The sequence below is a fragment of the Lagopus muta genome, chromosome 10, assembly GCF_023343835.1.
Source record: "Lagopus muta isolate bLagMut1 chromosome 10, bLagMut1 primary, whole genome shotgun sequence".
Lineage (NCBI taxonomy): Eukaryota > Metazoa > Chordata > Aves > Galliformes > Phasianidae > Lagopus > Lagopus muta.
Genome location: NC_064442.1, coordinates 2,628,785 through 2,649,064, shown reverse-complemented (window position 1 = coordinate 2,649,064; position 20,280 = coordinate 2,628,785). Strand labels below are relative to the sequence as shown.

General features: G+C 42.6%; 1 protein-coding gene across 2 annotated transcripts; it reads left to right on the top strand.

Moving 5' to 3' along the window:
* Nucleotides 1-660: 660 nt before the first annotated feature.
* Nucleotides 661-20,172, top strand: CLPX (caseinolytic mitochondrial matrix peptidase chaperone subunit X). Of its 2 annotated transcripts, XM_048955946.1 has the most exons (14): nt 661-825; nt 4,233-4,393; nt 5,747-5,864; nt 9,750-9,904; nt 10,680-10,839; nt 12,340-12,381; nt 12,843-13,019; nt 13,692-13,856; nt 14,199-14,287; nt 14,792-14,956; nt 15,663-15,962; nt 16,899-16,991; nt 17,211-17,317; nt 18,330-20,172. In XM_048955946.1, the coding sequence occupies exons 1-14, from the start codon at nt 756-758 to the stop codon at nt 18,418-18,420; spliced, it is 1,893 nt and encodes a 630-aa protein (XP_048811903.1). In that variant the 5' UTR covers nt 661-755; the 3' UTR covers nt 18,421-20,172. The 2 variants fall into 2 exon arrangements, with proteins under 2 accessions (XP_048811903.1, XP_048811904.1); XM_048955947.1 differs by lacking the exon at nt 12,340-12,381.
* The last annotated feature ends 108 nt before the right edge of the window (nt 20,173-20,280 follow it).

Sequence of the window (20,280 nt, the reverse complement as noted above, 5' to 3'; positions counted from 1 at the left end):
ACGTGCTGCTGGGTTTAGTGCAGATTAAAGTCAGGTTGGCAGCTGCTGTAGCGTTGAAGCTGTGTGTTACCAGATTAGAACCAAGAGGAGCTGAGCAGAAGTTAGGAAAGGCCCTGCTCGGCCGCTGGAGGCTGTTTTCCCCCTCGACTGAGGATCACCCAGCAGACGGCTCCATTTCTCGAGAGATTGTTTCGTTTCTCTTAATGATTTCCAGCTGCTTTTTCAGCTTCATTTTTATGAAAGGCTTTTTAGGAAAAAAAAAAAAAAAAATCTTTATGAAAGTATTTCTCTTGCATTTAAGATTGGGAAGTGAAAAACAACGTGGTGATGTCAGGAGTTCTGGGAAAAGACGAGGTTAATTGCTATTAGAAGTAAGGAATTACCTAAAATTGACGTGCAAAGGGAAACTGAATTGCCAGACACCGCCGCGGAACCGCGGGAGGCGGCAGGGCGCAGCCGCACCGTCCGCACTACGCTTCCCACCATGCAACGCGGCGCGGCCCACCGCTCCCTCGCTTCCCACGAGGACTACATCTCCCAGAAGGTCCCGCGCGGCGGCCGTCCCCTGAGTTCAGACGGGGCGCCTCGCGCGCTGCCTGCTGGGAACGGTAGTCCGCAGGAGGAGAGGCGTGCGCGGTGACGTCACGAGGCGGCGCCGAGTGGGGGGAAGGGGTGTTTACGCCGCGGGCGGAGCGCGCAGCTCCGCCGCCAGCGAAGGCCTCGTCGGGGGTAGCGGGCCGGGCCGCGGCCGCGCCATGTCCGCCTGCCACAGCTGTGCCGCGGCCGCGCGCCTGCTGGGCTCTACGCTGCCCTCTGCGCGGAGAGGTAACCGCCCCGACCCTCCGCTCCTCTCGGCCCTTCCCGGCTCCTTCGCGCTGTCCCGCGGGGCCCGGCCCTCCTCCCCGCGCCGCTGTGGCGGCTGTCAGCGCCGCAGGTGCCGTGCGATAAGGGCCGGGGCGGCCCCGTGTCTGCCGAGCGCTCTCCTCGAGGAGGTTCAGGGCTGTGGGGAGCTGCGGGAAGCGGGCTCTCGTTGGCGTCGTTCCGTGCTGGCTTGGCGGAAAGCGTGTCCAGCTGGCGAGCGGCGCGAGGCCCGCGCCAGCCCTGCGAGGGGGCTGCAGCCTTCCGCCCCGGTCCGGCTCTCTCCTCGTGCTGTGCCTTTGTTGCTGTGCGCAGCCCTCCCCGCTTTTCAATGAGCTTTTTGGGGCTCATAAGGCAGAGGGCCGTTCGTGGCTCCCCGGCGTGAGCTCTGCGCCCGCCTTTGTGTGTGACACCTGCCCTGAGGGCTGAACGTGGCCTTCAGAGCCACGCAAATCGGGGGAACGAGGAGTCTGAAAACAGGCAGTGCTCTACGTTTAACTCAGAAGTACTGCTTTTCTTTGTGCCTTTCTAAGGAACAAACAGAGCTTGTGTTTTTTCCCCTCAGAACTAAGAATTCAGAGGGATGTGTACAAAAGCAAATAAGGCTGGAATGTATTTGTGGAGTCATATTGCACATCTGCTTACCTGGGGCTTATAAAAGTCTTCACTTGGCACATTCTGGTGGTTGTGACAGATCAGTTTGTGGGGCATCGCTGATGGGTGTGGTGGCAGTTGGTATAAACTTGAGGTTGTCAGAGCCTCATCTCCTGTTAGCCTCCCTGTGACAATTTGGGACAAAACACTCTTACAGAATACTTGAGGTTTGGCCCAAAGGTTGGCGTTTCGTTCCTCACCCCTCAATGTTTAATAAGTTGTAAAGGAGCCTTCTGTTTTGTCACAGCCTGCTGATCTAGGCAAGTTATGGAGAGGTGCTGTTGCTGCTGCCACAGCTCTTATGTTTGACACGTGTTCTTATAGCTACAAAAAGTGCCCAAACCTGACTGCTGGTGTGTGTGAGAATGCTGCTGTGCTGCCATGTATCTGCACCCTTACAGTGCCTGCATCCTTCAGCAGGAAGTGCCAGCACTGGGCTGGAATTGCTTTTGGATTTACTTTTGGAGGACAGTCGTTGTGATAACTTTCTTCCTCCTTTAGTCTTTAATTACACAATGAAGTTCTGTCTGAAAAAGATAATAAAGCAAGAATCACTCAGATCTCTGGGTTGGCTGAACACGGCAAGCTTTGTCCCAGGGCCTGAAGCTGATGGAGCAGTAATGTGGTTTTGTTTTCTTCTGCTTTAACCAATCTGTACCCTTTAGAATTCAGCACATGCGGCACAGTCAGTTTGATGTTGTACCCTACAGACTGACCAGATTGTGAGAGAGAGGAGGGAGGGGGTCAGCAGCACAGGCACTGCTGCAGGGTGGATGGCTGCCTGGATCCATTGCCTGCAGCCCAACAGACTCTGGGTGCAGTCACACGGCTGTGGTGGTGCTGATTGGTAGAGCAGAAACGTGGTGCTTATCAGCTCAGGCACTTCTCATGTCATTTCATACCCAGTGTGTTTTCAGGACATCTTCTGTGTCATTCAATTAAAATTGGCCACCTTCTGTCGCTGTACAGCGCTCAGCGGTAGTGAAGTGTTTGAGTCTCTTTATTAGGACTTTGTTCTCTGTAGGCAGGAGAATTGTGATACTGGTTTTTCCCTCAGCAGAGATGCTTTTTTGTTGTGGTGGTTGTTTTTTTTTTTTAAGATGTCCTGTTCCTTTCCCTTTGGAGGAAGCAAGACGAAGCTCAATAAAGAAACCATTTATGAGGAATAAGCCCCCCAGGACTGGGAAGTGCTGTGTAACTGCTGTGACACGTTGGGCACTCAGCACAGTGTGTTTGGTAGTGACAAGTGCACTCAGCACTCCAACTGTGGGTGCGGGTTTGCTCAGCAGGGCACAGCTGCTTGTGAAACTGAACCAGCATTTGCAGTTTGTTTCTGGTGTGGAGCAATCTGTGTGTTTGCATCGCTTGTGCTATGTTGCAAGCTAAGGTGCTTTTCCACACTAGTGTCTCTCAGCAGGGAAGTTGAAATTCTGTTAATTCTTTTTATGTTTACACATGGATTTATCATATACGTTTTAAAACAACAAACCAGAAATGTTTACTTCTTCCAGAGCAAATGAATTGTGCTTCTATTGCCAATTTTTTTTTCTGAGTGACTTTTTTGTAGATTTTTTTCATTGCTCTGACTTAGAGCAAAAACCAGGCAGGAGCAGCAAGGTTTGAACTCTCCTGGTCACTGTACAGCTCTTCTGTCAGTAACGTTCAGAGCTCCTGTCAAGTACATGAAGCAAGTCAAAAAAGTGCTTCCTTAAATAAAAGGAAGGTGGAAGATAACGATTGCAGGCTCCTTGTTTGTGCCCAGATGTTGCAATCACAAGGATGACACACGTTGATTCACCCCATACCCAGGCATGGAGTGTAACCTTACACGCCGCTTGGTTTCTCAGTACGTTTTCCTTCTCGTTGGCAGTAAGCCACGTCCACAGCATTCACCCTGTTTAATATTTATCGTGCCTCTCTGCAGAGGCTCAGTGTGTGCCAGCTGTAACGCTGCCTTTTCAGTTTCCCCTGCAACAACTTTTTTTTTGTGTGTGTGTCAGACGTTTCCTCCGATTCCTGGAAATGATTTCGCAGTGAAATCCAAATCCAGGCACAAGGGCTGGGCCTCTGACGCTCCTCTTAGGTAACTGCTGCACAATAAGGGCATGTTCCGATGGTCTCTTTTTTACTCTGATGGTTTCACAGGAGCTGGATGCTGGTTGTTCTGAGGATTGCTTTCACACACGGGATGTTCCCAGTCCTGTGGCACGATGGGACTCTGAGCCCTCTGACGTCAGAGGACATAGGATTACTTTCAGGTCATTTTTGGACCATCTGGCAGCTTTTTATGGAGTAAACTTTAAGGTGGTGAAATGAATTCATTTTGCATTGCTGAAATGTGGCTGCTCGGAGTTCTGCTGTTGGTGGCTTTTATTTAACGTAAATCAGCTTTGGGATTCAGTGACGTCAGAGTCAGAACTGGGGTATTTTCAATTGAGATCCAAAATTTAGGTACTTAACATGTAGGTAAAAGACTGCATTTTGAGCAGAGTATGCTTGAGGAAAACATTGGTTTGGTTTTATCTTACTGATTTTCCCTAAAGAGCTGGATAAGAGTATAAGGCAGTGCATTGAAACTGAGCAGATACAGTCACAGCCAGCATGCTTGAGTCAGATGCTAATGAGGTGTTCTGTTGTCTGGCTGTGATACTGGCAAGATTTTCACCACGCTGTAATGCTTGGTGAAATTGTTTTCCTTCTGTGCCTTCATTTGTTTCCAGGTATTTCCTGTGGCCGTACACGCATCCCTGTTCTGGGGAAACTTGGGACTTTTGAAACTTGTTCTCTCAGGCGGATTCCTCTTAGAAGCTTTTCGGAAACACCGGCGTATTTTGCTTCAAAGGATGGCACGGGCAAGGATGGCTCTGGAGAAGGAAGCAAGGTAATCTCCGTGTGTTATGCTGTTCAGTAGTTTTGGTCAAGATGTTTCCTAAATGTTTTTAGTAGATATGATTCTTCAAATTGCTGCAGCTGACAGCAAAGAAAAATTCTACTGTGAATCTACGGGCAGACAAACTGTATCAATGTTCCGTAATGCTTGTCCTAGTTCTATTAATCTTTTTGCCTGGGGACACTTCAGAGGTCTCTGTAGAATGTTATAAATTCACAACAGTTCTCAGCAGCTCAGGGAAGAGTAGTGATCACAACTGTTCTTCAGAAGCCTGCTGCTGCCAAGTGGGCTTTCAAAAGTACAGTTTCCAATGTTCCTTCTCAGCTCTGGTTTGGTAGTTGTGTTTCAGTTGTCACAAGGCGACTTTGTGAGGAGACCTGCTTTATTCTTGGAAGTAAATTTTAATCTATTTTCATCCTGGCCTTTCTCTGTAATTATAGTTAATAAACAGCTTCTTCAGATAAATGATTACCTGAGAATAAAATTGCTCTTTAGTCAGCAAATAACGTTTTGAGAGTTTGAGCGATAACTTTTGCCTTCGCATGGTGGTACGTCATCTGAGTGACTGTCCAGGTGACACAGGTGTGTTCTGAAGCTTCAGATTGAACTTGAACAACGAAGAAGGAAATCTGAGATTTTTTTCTTCTTATTCTGTGCTTGAGAAAGGTTCTGAGGAAAAGTGGGCACGTAAGGCTTAAAAAAGTGCAGAAGTGTCTTGAAAGAGGGGAGAGATCTTTGGTGTTCTCTAAAATTAATTGCTACCAGTTAACATTAAACACCACTGAAAGCAGAACACGGAGAAAGAGCAGGATTCTGCCTTAGAGGTCAGAAGAGGATTTTTTTCAAACAGTTTCTGAGATGCTTGTTTTATAGGCATATCTGCCCTACAGCCATCTGCCTGCACAGGGACGTCTGCCAAGGACACAAGAAGAGATGTGGCGTCCAGAACCTTCAGAATAAACAGTTTTGATAGTGACGTGATGCTCTATAAGAATGAACTGTTTTCTTCTCTGTGCTTAGTATAAACTGTTGGAATGTGCTGTTAAAACACTCCTAACACGGCATAGCTTGCTATTATTGCAGTGCCAATCTAGCAGTTGTAATGCAGACATGGGATACTTATGTGAGCATCCAAAATTGGTGCAACTGGGAAATGCAGGTGCTCGTACGTTTCAGGTTGGTTTTATTGTGCTGCTGAGCTCTCAAAGCCTTTCAAAGTCCTGACAGGGGTTATTTCATTACACAGGTATTACAGTATTCACGTGGCTGGATTCCACAAACAGCCAAATGCCCGGTGTCACAGCGCTGCTGTTTGGCACTAATTGTCTGGAAATCTCTTTTTAGAAGTCTGTCGGTGAGGGGGGAGGTAAGAAGTCGAGCTCTGGAAGTTCTGGAAAAGGAGGGAACCAGCTGCGCTGCCCCAAGTGCGGAGACCTGTGCACACACGTGGAGACCTTCGTGTGTAAGTGCTGATGGGTGCCTTCTTCATAGATGGCTGCAGGGCTGGTTGGGTTAATGATCTGATGCCGTCCTGGTCGTTATGTTTTAGTCTGCGTGGAACTTCAATTAATTACACAATGTGGGAGGGAAAAAACAGTTTAGTTTGACCACGTTGGAATAAGCACGTACTGTCTGATGCATTTGTGTAATTGCCTGTGATGTGGAGCAGAATATGATAGTGGAATTTGGACTGCAATTTTGAATGTGCTCATTTATAACAGCTTGTCTCCATTTTATGGAGTCGTAGAGATGCCTGTGTAAACAGTACTGCTTTAACTACTAATAGTTCTTTTCTGTCCATTTATAGATGTAAATGTCAGTACTGTCTGTCCTCTGCTTGCTAAATAACAGGACTAATCCTGTATGCACTGAAACCAGAGTGGTTATCCAGCAGAGGAATCAGCACGTGACAGATGGCTTACTAGGCTGGGTTTTGTGACAAAATCAAACACGTAATGCCTTCCAAACAGGAATTGGGAAAGTGCAAACAAAACCCAAAGTGTGTGGGGTGCCTGATGTCCAGCAGGAATAGCAGCCTTTTGAAATACAATTCAGAGTAATGCCAGCTATGCTGCAGGTTCTGTTGCATTCAAAGATGTTTCTCCTTTTTTTTCAACACTAATGAGACCTGTCTAGAAAATAGGTGTCAGAAAGCAAACACTCATTGTCACTTGGTGGGGCTCAAGGAGGAAGTATCAAATCCTAATCAGTCTTGTGCACTAAGAAGCTTCAGACAAGGACAGCATTAACTTGTTAAATGGTTGTTAATATCACAGTGAAAATGAGCAGATGTGCTTTTATTCACTGCTGCTTGTATAAAGCATGCTATTCATTTAAAATGATCAGGCAGCATGAATCACAAGACCGTTGTGTAGCAACGGTGTACTTAAATAAAAGGATCAATCATTGGTAGCTGTTTTGTTTCTTCTTTTCTGTTTATAAATAATGGGTATTTTTATTTGAAACTGCAGACAACAAACCATTCTGAAAAACCCAACACAACTGATGTAACAAGAAATGGAATCCTTTGGGTATTGTCCTTTAATTTGGAAATACCATTCAGGCATTGATGTGGAGTAGAATAATGGCTGTGTCCCTACACAGCAGAAATGTAACCTGGTTTATTTTCATTAGCACTAGGAATATTTAAACATGCTTGAGAACTTTCTTATGAAGAGAATTAATTTCTAGTAGTATTATGGGAGAAAGTAGGAGCAAGCCTGCTTGTTGGTAGCAGAGTGCATCTGCTTCTTACATCCTTGTGTTCTACTCAGACTTCAGGGCTGCACAGCCTTTAAAGCCTGTTAGCAGTTCTAACTGAGCACCATGGCACTGACAGTGGGCTGGAGTGGGCTTCTCATTCTGAGAACAGCAATCTTGAGTCTTAGTTGTTAACTTGAAAGCTTTGTCTTCAATTTTATTTTATAATTCTCTCAAGTTTTCTCCGGGTGTGTCTTTTTCTGGCTTTGTTAATTCAATCAGGCAGCTTCCAGCCAAATCATAGAGTGTGAAGGTGTTGGAAAACAAAAGGGATAAGTTCTAATTCTTCTAAAAATACTAGAAACAAAGAAAAAGGGAAAAAACTGATCAAAAATGAATGGGTTTCAAGTCTTCTTATACATTGTAACTTTAAGTTTTCAGATAGGCCTTCAACATTGCTTAGCAAATCTAATGAATTCAACCAATTCCAGTTTGAATTACAGGCTGCAGAGCATTATGTACTGAGAGCCAAAAGGAAAATAAGGAATTAGCAGTCGCTTCATTTTACTGCAGTAACAAACTGCTAAGGAAGAATGAAACAAATCAAGAGTTGTGTGCTTGACATATTTCCTCAGCAGTTCCTGTGCTGCTTTGGTTTGCCAAACTATGCAAAGAGTTTTGCGATGAGTGAAACAAGACGTGAGCTGCAGAGGTGGAGTGAAATCTAATAGCTTTAAAGCTGGTTGGCACAAGAAGCCTTCAGCAGGCCCTGCTGTTGCTGCCTTCAGCTGACACCATGAACTCTCATCCTCAAAAGCAAGACTTTCTTGCTACCTACTTCGCGGGGTAGAAGCTCCCCTGATTGCTTTTACCTTAGCAGTTTGGTAGCACTTTGTCTCAGCCCCACAAGTGTTTTTGAGATTAATTCTCTTGCTCTGACTTCCTGTGTGTATTGTAGAAACCCAGCATTTCTCTTTGACGGGATCAGCTTGTGTGTGCTTTGGAAACTGTGTACAAACACAGCCTCTGGTACGCTATGGTAACGTTGCCTGAATCAAAAACAACACTCAGCTTGTTTTCTTATTACATAATAAGTATTTGCAAATATCTTAATGACAGTGAGATAATTTGACCTGAAAGCTCTTCCCTGTGTTCTTGTGTATTTGCCAACTCACCACATAAAGCGTGGCATACGAAAACAACCAGCAGTGTACAAGAACATTGGTATTTAAGAACAGAGAAGTTGCTTGAAGTTTTGTGCTCACTTCTAGGAGAACAGCAGTGCTGGGATGTGATTTCCCTAGAAAACTGCTCAAAACTTCTGCCACCCAGTAGAACTTCTGTAACTGCATGCACCAATGCTTGTTTCCCAGTGCTGTGCAGACAATGGGAGCTGCCCTCCACTGCTGTGTTTTGCCAGCTGAGGGCGGTTACCAAATTAATCTGGGGCCTCCCACACATCAAAGCTGCTCTGTACCTATTGACCCTGTGAGTCTCACTGAAAATAGGAGAGGTCTCTAATTTACCTTCCTGTCTGCTGCTTGGAATAATTGAGGCAAGTGTATTCTGCACAATGATTTTTTCTTTTTTTTTTTTTTTTTAATGGATGATGTTTTAAGAGAGCATTGGATTCTTACAGCTTGCTGTTCAGTCACTTTCTTTTTTTTTTCCCCCCACCATTCCTGTGGATCTGTAAAGGGGACAAGTATTCTTGTGGTTACTCCTTGCTAACCAGGCTGCTAGCATTGCAGAAGGAAGGACAGCAGCCTTGTGGCTCTGCAGACATAAAGGAGAGCAGGGCTCTTCTGAGTGAGCATTGGGAGTGTGTCTTCCTGCTGTGCTCTGACTCAGTAAGAGCTAAAACAGGTGAATGTGTGCCAGTGATTGCGTTCATATCAGGTAGATAACAGCTGGAATGTTGCCAGAGGAACTTGTCAGCTGTTGTATGAATTTTCTCTGTAGTATTTATTAACTCCACTACAGCTGTGATAATTGCTGTTTTATTAAATAGTCTGGTCTTTTTTTACTCAGTTGTAAGGTGCATTTAATATTAACGCTGATGCCAGCTCCTTGGAAGGCAAAAACAAGCTATAAATAAGCAGCTGGTGTATGGCTGGAGGCTGCTGGTAGAATCAGCTGTACTGAACTGTACACGCCATTTTCTGAAAGCTTTTTATGAGTTCAGAAGTTCAGACACAGAAGATTTTCCTGTGGTTGTCTTGCTGCATTCACTTTGCTTTTAATTTAATAAGTTCACTAGCGTATTTAGTTTAAACCAGTCTTACTGTATTTAACAGAACACATTGGTATTGTTAGACCTATTTCAGGTTATAAGCTTGTTTTTTCTGTTGCCTATTTTGGGTTATTTCAACTTGGATTTCTGAAAGTAGTAAAGTAGTAGTGCAAGTTCTGCTGTGCAATTCTTGAAGCCAGTGTTGGCACATAACATAACATGGCTCTTTGAGGAAATAATTCACAAAGTTGGCAGTAGGAGGGTTTGGCTTTTGGCTTTTGAAAGTAAGAACGGACAGCAGAACTAAGCAGAAGGTGTTGCAAAGCATCCTGAGCACCTGTTGCATCCCCAGACTGTCTCTTGTTGGGATGAGCAAGTGATTTTTCTTACCGTTTGGATTCTCTTTTTTCACAGCTTCCACCCGTTTCGTGAAGTGTGAAAAGTGTCACCATTTTTTTGTTGTACTGTCAGAGGCAGACACTAAAAAGAGCATCATTAAGGAGCCCGAGTCAGCAGCAGAAGCTGTGAAGTTGGCATTCCAGCAGAAGCCGCCTCCTCCACCCAAAAAGGTACAGTCCTTGTCGTACCCCACTTTCCTTTGCACTACAGCATGCTGCAATACTTCACTTCTTAATCTGCTTTGGGTGTAACGGTTCACCGTGACAGAGCAACGAGGAATAAAGATGATGAGTTCAAGATTAAACCTTTGAGAGCTTTGTGACCTGGCAGAGCACTGATAAAGAAACAGTAGATCCCATAAGAGGAGTTGGGCTCGGTTTCCTCTGCCTTTTGTCTTGTGACTGAGATGCAGTACCTTAATTTTCTCCTTGTGACCTTAAGATAACCTCAACCCTCTCCAGCCGTGGTATCCTTAATTTCCTGCCATGGCCTCACATTCCACACTGTCAGCTTCTTTCTGTAATTGCAAAACCTTTTGTTTGACTTCTTTTTGGTTGAGAATTACAGCAAGTTAGCGTGTGGCTGCAACCTGTCTACTGCAGCACCCATCTTACATCATTTGGTTTCCTTAGATAGTGAGGGAGCACTGTTGCTGATAGGTGGATGGTTGGACTGGATGATCTTGTAGGTTTTTTCCAACCCTGGTGACTCTGTGTGATTCTGGGAGCTCACTGTGTTTCTCACTTCCTCATGGACTGCAGTGGGGTCTGTTCTGAAATGCAGGGTTCAGCTGTGCTTAATTAGGAAGTTCTCAGAATGTGTGTCAAAATCTTAACACAAAAAAAGCCCTAAAACTGCAGTCAAGTTTTGAGTGTCCTGTAAAGGCTGTCTTCTAAATTCCTGCAGTTATTTAGAACTGTTACTAATACTGAGTCACTTCTTCAGATTTATAACTACCTCGACAAATACGTTGTTGGTCAGTGTTTTGCCAAGAAGGTGCTCTCAGTTGCTGTGTATAATCATTACAAGAGGATCTACAACAATATCCCAGCTAACCTGAGACAGCAAGCTGAAGTTGAGAAGCAGACTTCTCTAACACCAAGAGGTTTGTGTGATGTTTTCTATTCTTCTGTTCAAATAAAATCCACCATTTCAGAACCCTGCCTCATACTTTTGACCTTCTAATGGTAGTAGCTGAGCTGCAATCTGTGCATATTTTACACGTGTTTCCCAAAGGAAGAGAAATGTCAAAGCTTCCCAGAATGGCTGTTGATAGACTCAAACATTGCATTCTTAGGTAAAACACAGCATTTTCAAAACATTGCATGTGAGCAAATTACTGCCTTAACAGTGTATGAAAGCTCAGAAGTGATGAACCTGACTGCTTTCACTGTCTGAATGAAGGGGGATAAGCAAATACTGCACTGGTGAGTTAATGAAATCTCACCTAAGGATGGCTTCACTTGATGCTCAGTGTTCTGTAATTTGAATTATTAAAGAGTATATACAGTGAAATTCAGATTTTACAGAAATAATTTTCTGTGACTTATTTAAATAGCAGTCCAGAAGGTTCATGATTTCACAGGTGTTGTCTACCCTACTAAATATTTAGTGTTTTTCTTACTGACACGTTAGTAGGTATCTTGCTTTATAAAGTAAGCTTGCAAATTTTACTTCCAATCTCTTTTACTGCATATCTTAATCTAATTGCTGCTTAATCTGCAGGCAGCCACGCAGATCACACAGACAATATTTTGCATAGAGAATTTGATGAATAGTTACCTTCCTAGACTTGATGGCTGCTGTTGGCAGCGCCTGTTGGTCACTGTAGCATTGTTCCATATCTAGCAGGTGGAGTCTGAGCTCCTCTTGGCAGTACTTCTGCTGCTGAGTAAATATGGGGCTGTGTTGATCTACATTATTTTTAGAAGTAGGATTAAGTGGCTGTTCCTGATTCAAAGCGTACCTTGGTTTTCTTAAGGTGTTCTGTTCTGTGTTGCAATGAATAGTATGCTGAGAAAAGGAATCTTTGTTTCTTGAGTTTACTTCAAAAAACAAAACAAAAAACAGCACAAGCAAAACCTCGAATGTGCAGGGGAGAACCTTAGCAGCACTGTTTTGTACCTGGCCTGTGGAAGTTCCTGATCCTCTGCAGGAAGTTTTGTGTGCACTCAGAGAAACTGCCAGTGGATGTTTGTGATTTATATGTTTGCAGTTCATAACACTTTGAAATATGTTTCATCTGCCATTCTATCACTCAGATATAAACGTGTGAGTTTTAAGTCTCTTCCAAGCAGAATTGTCTTATGGTGTGTGTGTGTATATATATATATCTTTTTATTTTTCTGCAAGTGCTTCTAAAACAAAAATCCATGTAGAGGTCTCAGTATTAATGTATTACGTAATAAATAGCTTGCTGTCACTTTAATTAAAAGCATGCATGTTGAACCTGGGGCTAAACTTGATGGCAATAAAAGCAAACTTGTGGGGACTTCTCGTTAAAGTCCTTGATACACATCAATGATAAGTATTCAGAAGAGGGCAAGAGGTAGAGAAGCTGTAAGATTTTATAAATTTTCACTACTGTTTTCATCCTCTCTCTTAGAATTAGAAATCAGAAGACGGGAGGATGAGTACAGATTTACAAGTAAGTGATCTCTCTCCTCATGTCCTCCTCTGCAATATTTACCCTTTTGATATTCACATAGAATAGTATTTAGTGACCACTACAAGTGCTGGGTAAAAATTCTGCTCACTTTTCCCTTTTGTTATTAAATTCAATTGATGACATTGAGCATTTTTTGGGGGGGGTGAGGTGTTTAAGATCTGACTCTGTTTGGTTTTGTATGGAAAGCAGCAAAGTGTAAGGAGGAATGTTTCTGCATAATATGCTGTGCCATTAGAGATTCTCTTCCTATGTGCACTAAACAAAAGCATAACTGAAAGCTGTGTTTTTTTAGTAGTTGCTTGAAGTTTATGCAGTCCTCTCTAAATTTCTGCACAAATGGCTGTATCTGTAGATCTGCAGAACAGAGCAGAAAGCTGTTATGTATGGAAGGTACTGATGGCCTTGCAGTGCTCAAACAGTGCTATCATTATTCTCTTCAGAACTGCTGCAGATTGCTGGGATTAGTCCACACGGCAACGCTTTGGGAGCATCTATGCAGCAACAAATGAACCAGCAGATACCTCAGGAAAAACGGGGAGGTGAAGTACTGGATTCGCCCAACGATGACATAAAACTTGAAAAAAGTAATATTTTGCTGCTTGGACCAACTGGATCAGGTATACAGCTGTGTGATTTTATGTGTCTTAATTCTTTTTTGCTTTTTAAATTGTATTTTAATGCCTTTTTGTATTGACTGATTAAAAAGATGCAACTTTGTTACGCTGAAACAAAACGCCTCTAAAGTCTGTCTGCTTTCTAGGAGGCAAGTTGTGATGCAGTTCAAGTGATCTTTCACCCCTGGGACAGATCAGTTGCAGGTGGTTAAATGAAACGGTGGCTGTGTGTTCTTAGGAAGTGGGCTGATGTCACAACGTTGTGCAGGTTATCTGAGAGAGCACTCACTCAATAATATGGTACTTCTGTTTCTCTCCAAAGAAGGAGCAGTGGAACTTTGCACTGCACTTTGAGTGTCTGCAAAGGACTATTGATTGATGTAATCTGTAGTCTATTCAAGTACGTGGATCTTGTTTTGTGTACTGTGTGATCCTTTGTTTGTGGTACAGTATGCATTTCAAGCTGCCTCAGTACAGAATTGGCCTTATTCAAAACTACAGCTTGCTTGTGAACGCTGTCTGACTTGGAAACTTTTTCTTGTATGAGCATCTATGAATATACTGGTAACATTCTCAGTGTTTAATCACAGTAGTGGCAATCCTCTGATAAATAGCTGACTTTGTGTGCTCTGCAGAACTACCTGCAGTTATAACATACGGGTTTTGTTTCACCAGGTAAAACCTTGCTGGCTCAGACTCTAGCGAAATGCCTGGACGTCCCATTTGCTATCTGTGACTGTACTACCTTGACTCAGGCTGGCTATGTTGGTGAAGACATTGAATCTGTCATTGCAAAACTGCTGCAAGATGCCAACTACAACGTAGAAAAAGCTCAGCAAGGTAAACTTATACAGTGTTTTCTCAAGTTCATGAGCAAGTTATGTTAACCTTACTTAGGTGCTGTGAACTTGCAGATCATCAGTATTTCTGCAAACTATATTTTTGTGGCGTGTACCTGAATTTTTCTACTTTCAAAGCAGAAATAATAAACATGAAGAGAACTATAAACATATATTCTAGTTCTTGTTTTAGCTTTGTTTATGTATTCTGGTCGTACATTTTTGCAATCTGAAATACAGAAGTAGAACAGATTCTAACTTAAATTGCTTTCTTCCCAGTGTGTAAATTTTTGCTTGTCTTAAGGAGTAGAATCTTCCTTAAGCCCATTTTCTCTAACTGTAGGAATTGTTTTTCTGGATGAAGTGGATAAGATTGGCAGTGTTCCTGGCATTCATCAGTTACGGGATGTTGGAGGAGAAGGGGTTCAACAAGTACGTACTCAATGCAGTGGCTTTACTTTATAAGCAAACTGTTCATCAGGTCTGCTGTGTGCAGCATGGATCAGCTCCTTCATGATTAACCCCTGAAACTCTCACTTTTCCTCTTGAATTTCTTTTCTCAAAAAATCCCCAGAGCAACTTAGGACCACAGGGTTGCAGGGAAGTTTTAATTTAAAAGCACCCTTGCAGCATTCGGATAGGAAGTTGCTTCATGGAGGCAGTAATGGAGAGCGTTTTGTTTTTGGCAAAACCCTCAACTCATTACTGCGTGCCACTGGCTGGGTGTATGGGAATGGCATTCAAAGGTTTTTGTCTGTAAGTGGGATTGCTTCTCATTGAAAACTGATTTCTTTAAGCTTTTACTGATAGTATGTGGGCATAAGAAATGATAACACGTGAGTACACCTGTGAAGATACACACAGTGTGGGATCTGTACGCCTTTGTGTGTGATGCTGCTGTGTGAATTTTTTTATTGCTTATTCTTTGCTCTTCAGGGCCTGTTAAAATTGCTGGAAGGCACAATAGTAAACGTTCCAGAGAAGAACTCACGTAAACTACGTGGAGAAACGGTGCAGGTTGACACAACAAACATCCTCTTTGTAGCTTCTGGTGCTTTTAATGGCCTGGACAGAATTATCAGCAGGAGGAAAAATGAAAAAGTGAGTACAGCAGGCTGTATTTGAACTGAGAAGTTGTTATCCTGAGTACCACTCGCAGCACTGGCTCCTGAAGGTCTTGCTATACTTGTAAATCTAGTAAGTTTGTGCCTAGAGCAGCAGTTTTCCATCTGTTACCTCAGATCAGGGAGGCTTAAGAAAGGTAGCAAAGAGCAAACCTATTGTTAGTAGGCTTAAGGAGCTTGCAGTAGTCTCTGTTTCTACAGGGAATTTTTTAGCATTTGCAATAAGAAAGAGGTTAAGCTGTTGACAGAACACTTGCTGGTGCAGTTCTTAATCTGTTGCAATACCCTGTGTTTCTTTAAAAACAGAACAAGACACGCATTGTTCTAGCAGTGATAACAGGATTTCTTTCATTGGGAGTGTGCCAAGTATGAAGCTGAGAAAACATTTGCATATCAGTAGAGGTTTGGAAATGTCTTAAGATGTGTCACTTTTCTTTTATTAAAGAAAAACCTACTCTTATTCAGTCAAGCATCTTAATGCCTTGCAGTGGCAATCAAGTATTATAAGGAGCTGATTGTGTGCCAGGGCTTTAATTTCACTAATAGTAATTCATTCAGCTTAAAGTAACGTGTAATGATGTAATTATTCCTTTTCTTTATGGAGCTGGAACATGATTTAGTTACATAAAGAAACTGAAATAGTTTCATAGGCACTTCAGGTTGTTGTTTTTCCTTTTTTGCAGTATTTAGGATTCGGTACACCATCTAACATGGGGAAAGGCAGAAGGGCTGCAGCAGCAGCTGATCTCGCTAATATAAGTGGAGAGTCCAACACACATGAAGATATTGAAGAAAAGGATCGCTTGCTGCGTCACGTGGAGGCCAGAGATCTCATAGAGTTTGGAATGATTCCTGAGTTCGTGGGGCGTTTGCCTGTCGTGGTTCCTCTGCACAGCCTGGATGAGAAAACCCTCGTACGGATTCTCACGGAGCCGCGGAACGCTGTGGTTCCCCAGTACCAGGCATTATTCAGCATGGATAAGGTTGGACCTTGTGACAGCTTTTCAATGGCCTTGTGTACAAATAATGTTATGACAGCTTTTCAGTGGTCTTGTGTACAAATAAGGTTAAAAAGCTGCCTCGCTCTAAAGATGCACTGTCTGTTTTGTGGCTGAGGAAAGTGACTTTACGTACTTTCTAGCTTTGTAGGGAAAGAAATAGAGCTTACCTGTCTCAGTCTAAAAACTTGCAGATTGCTTGTTTAGGCCAGTGTTCTGTGAGGACATTGCTTACAAAACATTGGACAAGAATTTGATGCTCTTTTTTTACAACACACATAAGAATGAAGTAGTGTCATCTTCTCTTTACCTAATTGCTGTCATTTCAAGGCTATGTGTCCAGCTTGTTTGGTTAATGCCTGTTCTTTAAAGCACCTTTCCTTTCCATTCAAAAAATAAAAAAGGGAAGAATGGGCAGCTTTCACTTTGAAGGGAAGTTTTTCACTGAGTGGAAGTGCCCAGATATATGCATAATATTTTTTTTCAACTCCTGATTCAGATTGTTGGAGAGGGCCTTGACTTGAGTGATTTAATGCTAGGGGGTGAGGAGGCCTTTGTATTCTGATCATCAGTTCTTCATTCTTCCTTACTCTACAAGCCTTTTCTTTAAATGCTATTTGCAGTGTGTGAAGTGCTTTGGAGATCTGCAGAGCACGAGTAACTGAAGAGTGAATTCAGTAGTTGTCTATAATTACTATTCTTGTCTTTCTGTCCCTTCAGCACTTGTAGAAGTTGTATGTAAAGGGATGGTCACCAGTGGTAACTTCAGGTGTAACAGAAGTGTAGCAGAAGTTTTATGTAGTTTAAATGTTAACTGTTCTGGTCTGCAACAAGTGAAAGACAAATACTTGCACTGTTACACTTGAAGTGCTGTTGAATTATAAATGAAATGTTAACTGAAATTGTTCTCTGTGTGTGCAGTGTGAATTGAATGTAACTGAAGATGCATTGAAGGCTATAGCCAGACTGGCCCTGGAGAGGAAAACTGGCGCAAGAGGTCTGCGATCTATAATGGTGAGTAAATCAAGTCTCATCTTGTGTAAGTGAACCTTCTCATATCGGTTCTGTGGCCCTCATCGTGGCAATTTGCAGTCAACACCTTGCTTATAAACGTGTGCATTCGGATCTCTTCCAAGAAGACCTCTAGCTCTGACAATCACTTACTGGCTGTATGTATTTTTTCTCTGTAGAAGACACCATACCTAAATATTTCTTCTCTTTGTGTTCTTGTAGGAAAAGCTGTTGCTGGAGCCCATGTTTGAAGTGCCCAATTCTGACATCGTATGCGTGGAAGTTGACAAAGATGTTGTAGAAGGCAAAAAAGAGCCAGGATACGTTAGGTAAAGCCATAATGAAGTGTCAGATGAGTAACAGGCAAATGATCTGATGTTTGTCATAGGGACAAGTGCATAAGCACAGAACCATGCACACAACCTAAAAAGAATCCAGTATCTGTGTATTCTACACAGTTGTGTTAGTGCCTATTCTGTCCTAGAAACTTTGGGTTTGTATTGCTTTAGTTTTTAAAAAGAAGCTAAAAAATAAACCTTGTGTTTGAAGTTTCTTTAAATCTCGTGTGTGTGTACCTGGAGAAATAAAGGAACCAATCAGCATCATAAGATAACAGTAAAAAACCTGAAGTTCTAAATGTAGGCAAGATTCTGAAGCAGAATTTTTCCTCCTTGTAACTTCTACCACTCCGAGGTACTTCGAATGCAAGCTGTGGGCTGCAGCAAGCTTTCTCCTCCACTGTGCTTGGAGGAGTAGAGTGTTTAAAAAAATATATAATAATAATAATAAATAAAATCTGTTGATTGGCTGAGCTCATTAAAATAATGACAGTCATAAAGATTATATTGTGCTGGAGTACTGAAAGCACTGGACAAATATAGGTTTAAAAAGTAATAGTTCTAATGGCCAAGCAGTGGAGTTGAGGGGGATGAGTCAGGTTAAAATAAACAGAGGAATGATATTTAGGAACTTGAGCTTGGTCCACTTGGACTTTGTGCACTGAGGTGCGTGCTCTGCATTTGTCTGTATGCACATAATTTCCCAAGGGAAAGGTTATTATGGCTTGCTTTGCAGCACTCATGTCTGCTGAAAACTTAACATTTACTGATGAAATCAAATGACTTAACTGAATTCATGAGCCTTGGGATTGGCGTTCAGTAACGAGCTTACTAAATCTGCATAGCACCACTTTCAGATCAAAAGGTCATTAAACAGATGGAGATCTGAACAGCTTTCATCAGGGCGCTTTGCAGGTAGCAAATTGCCCACAAGATGCAGAAACTGTCTCCATCTTTTTCTCCTCCAATTACAGAGTATCTGATGAGTTCATTTTAATTACAGGGCTCCCACTAAAGATTCATCTGAAGAAGAATATGACTCTGGAGTTGAGGAAGACGGCTGGCCTCGACAAGCAGATGCTGCTCACCATTAAATCCTGTCAGAATGCTCTCCTGCAAAAAGCGCACTTGGTTATTTCCTTAGGATTTGCCTCTGGCTTCACAATCTGATACTAACAGCATTGGATCTGTCTCGGATACGATACGTGATGAGGAACCTTACCAGATAAATCAGATCATGTCTTTTACTGTAACATCACATTGATTTATTCGATGGACATTGTGTGGACTTGAATGGCATAATGTTCAAATATAAATTGTATACTACACTTGTTCAATTAAAACATAGCAAATACAGCAACACCTGGATTGCTCTTTCTAAAAAGTAAACAGCAATGCAGGTGCTGCCATAGGTAGATTTTACAGTAATGCTACTCTACAAATGGGAAAACAAGTTTAATAATTAGCAGAGGGTGAACAAATGATCAGCTCCTCGTAGGACTCACGTGGGGGTATGCAGTGTTAGACTTCTGCTGGTGTTGGGAGCCAGCAGTGCTGGAGTGACTTGTTACATGGGCTGGAAGGGAAGCCCTTGCACCAGGACTCTGAAAAGCTTGGGGGCACTGCAGACAGTGCTGGGAAATACTGCTAAAAATGTACCACTGGCTTGTTAGTTAAATTGGATACTGAATACATCCTGTTGTTCACCTCTCCATCGGGAGAAAGTTTGGGTCACCTTAAATGCTGCGGATGAAGGTGAAGACAATAATTTGCTCACTTTTCCAGAAGGGTAAATGAAATTGAGGGAGTGCTAAGCCGCCAGAGTTTGGATGACAAGTTGGCATAAATTTTTAAATATTAATGTTCTAATATAGTACATTTTGTTTAACGTATTGGAACGATCATGCATCAATTTTTTGGTGCCAGGTATTTGCCCAACCTATCTTATAATGTTAAGAGACAAAGAGTAAGTGTATAATATTTTTGATGTAATCAGTAGTGAGTGTTCACACGGCAGTGCTTTTTAAGTTATGCGCTCAAATGCTATAGTATTGCATCTTGTGCTTTTGTCTTTGGTTTTTAGGCTCACAGCAAAGCAATCCTCCTGTTCTACATCCAAATGAATTCAGTCCCTTAGGAAAGCATTTGTAAAAACCCAGTTGGACCTGTACGTTTTCAGTCTGTTTCAGGAATTAAAATTGTTGCTTACAACTCGGTTTTGTCCTTCAGTGATGGATTGAGGTTTTCCTGAGCCCTTCTCCTGAAGGTTTATCTCGTGCTTTTTACAGAAAACTTGTCTCATTCTTTTCCACCCTGTAGGTGTTTTATGTAGGGAAGGGTTCTGTGGGTGCTTGGCCCTCGTTTTTTTGTTCATTTTTGTCATGTAAATTTGAAGTGACAGTCATGTAATCGTTGTGTTCTTCCATAGGAAGCAGCGTGAGCCAGATGCATCAGGTACTGCATTAGGATTCCACCTTTTTTCTGTTCAGTCACCCATCTGTGGTTTGGAAAAAGCTGCTTTTAGAATTGGGAGTGTTTCTAGAGAAGCTTCGTCGCCTCAGATGGGAATCTGTGGTGAGCTGTAACATGTCCTCATTTTCCTTTTTGTAGAGTGAGAAATAGATTCGCTTTTAACTCAGAGCTCTTTAATCAGATTGTTTTTTAAATGGATTGAAAAGAAGAATAACCACCATTCTAGGCAGAACTGTTAAACAACTTAGTTTTGGAAGTTGTTTGGGATTATTTGCAATTATGTAATCAAGAACTGTTTTTAAGGAAACAAATGCTGTGTAACTGCAGTTTGTACCTCACTGCTGGAGTTTGAATAAAACCAATGAATACTGGGAGCTGGAGCCGTGTCATCCCTGCTGCTCCGCGGCCAGAGCTGCTGCTTAGCCTGGGATCGGAATTCAGTTCTGTTCAGTCACGGATGGACACCAAAGGAGCCCAGTGAT

Bases quoted from the DNA above. Each gene is read 5' to 3' on its own strand.
- CLPX (XM_048955946.1), top strand. From the start codon at position 756: ATGTCCGCCTGCCACAGCTGTGCCGCGGCCGCGCGCCTGCTGGGCTCT. The intron at 4,394-5,746 runs GTAATCTCCGTG...ATCTCTTTTTAG, and splicing joins GCTCTGGAGAAGGAAGCAAG to AAGTCTGTCGGTGAGGGGGG. The intron at 16,992-17,210 runs GTGAGTAAATCA...GTGTTCTTGTAG, and splicing joins GAGGTCTGCGATCTATAATG to GAAAAGCTGTTGCTGGAGCC.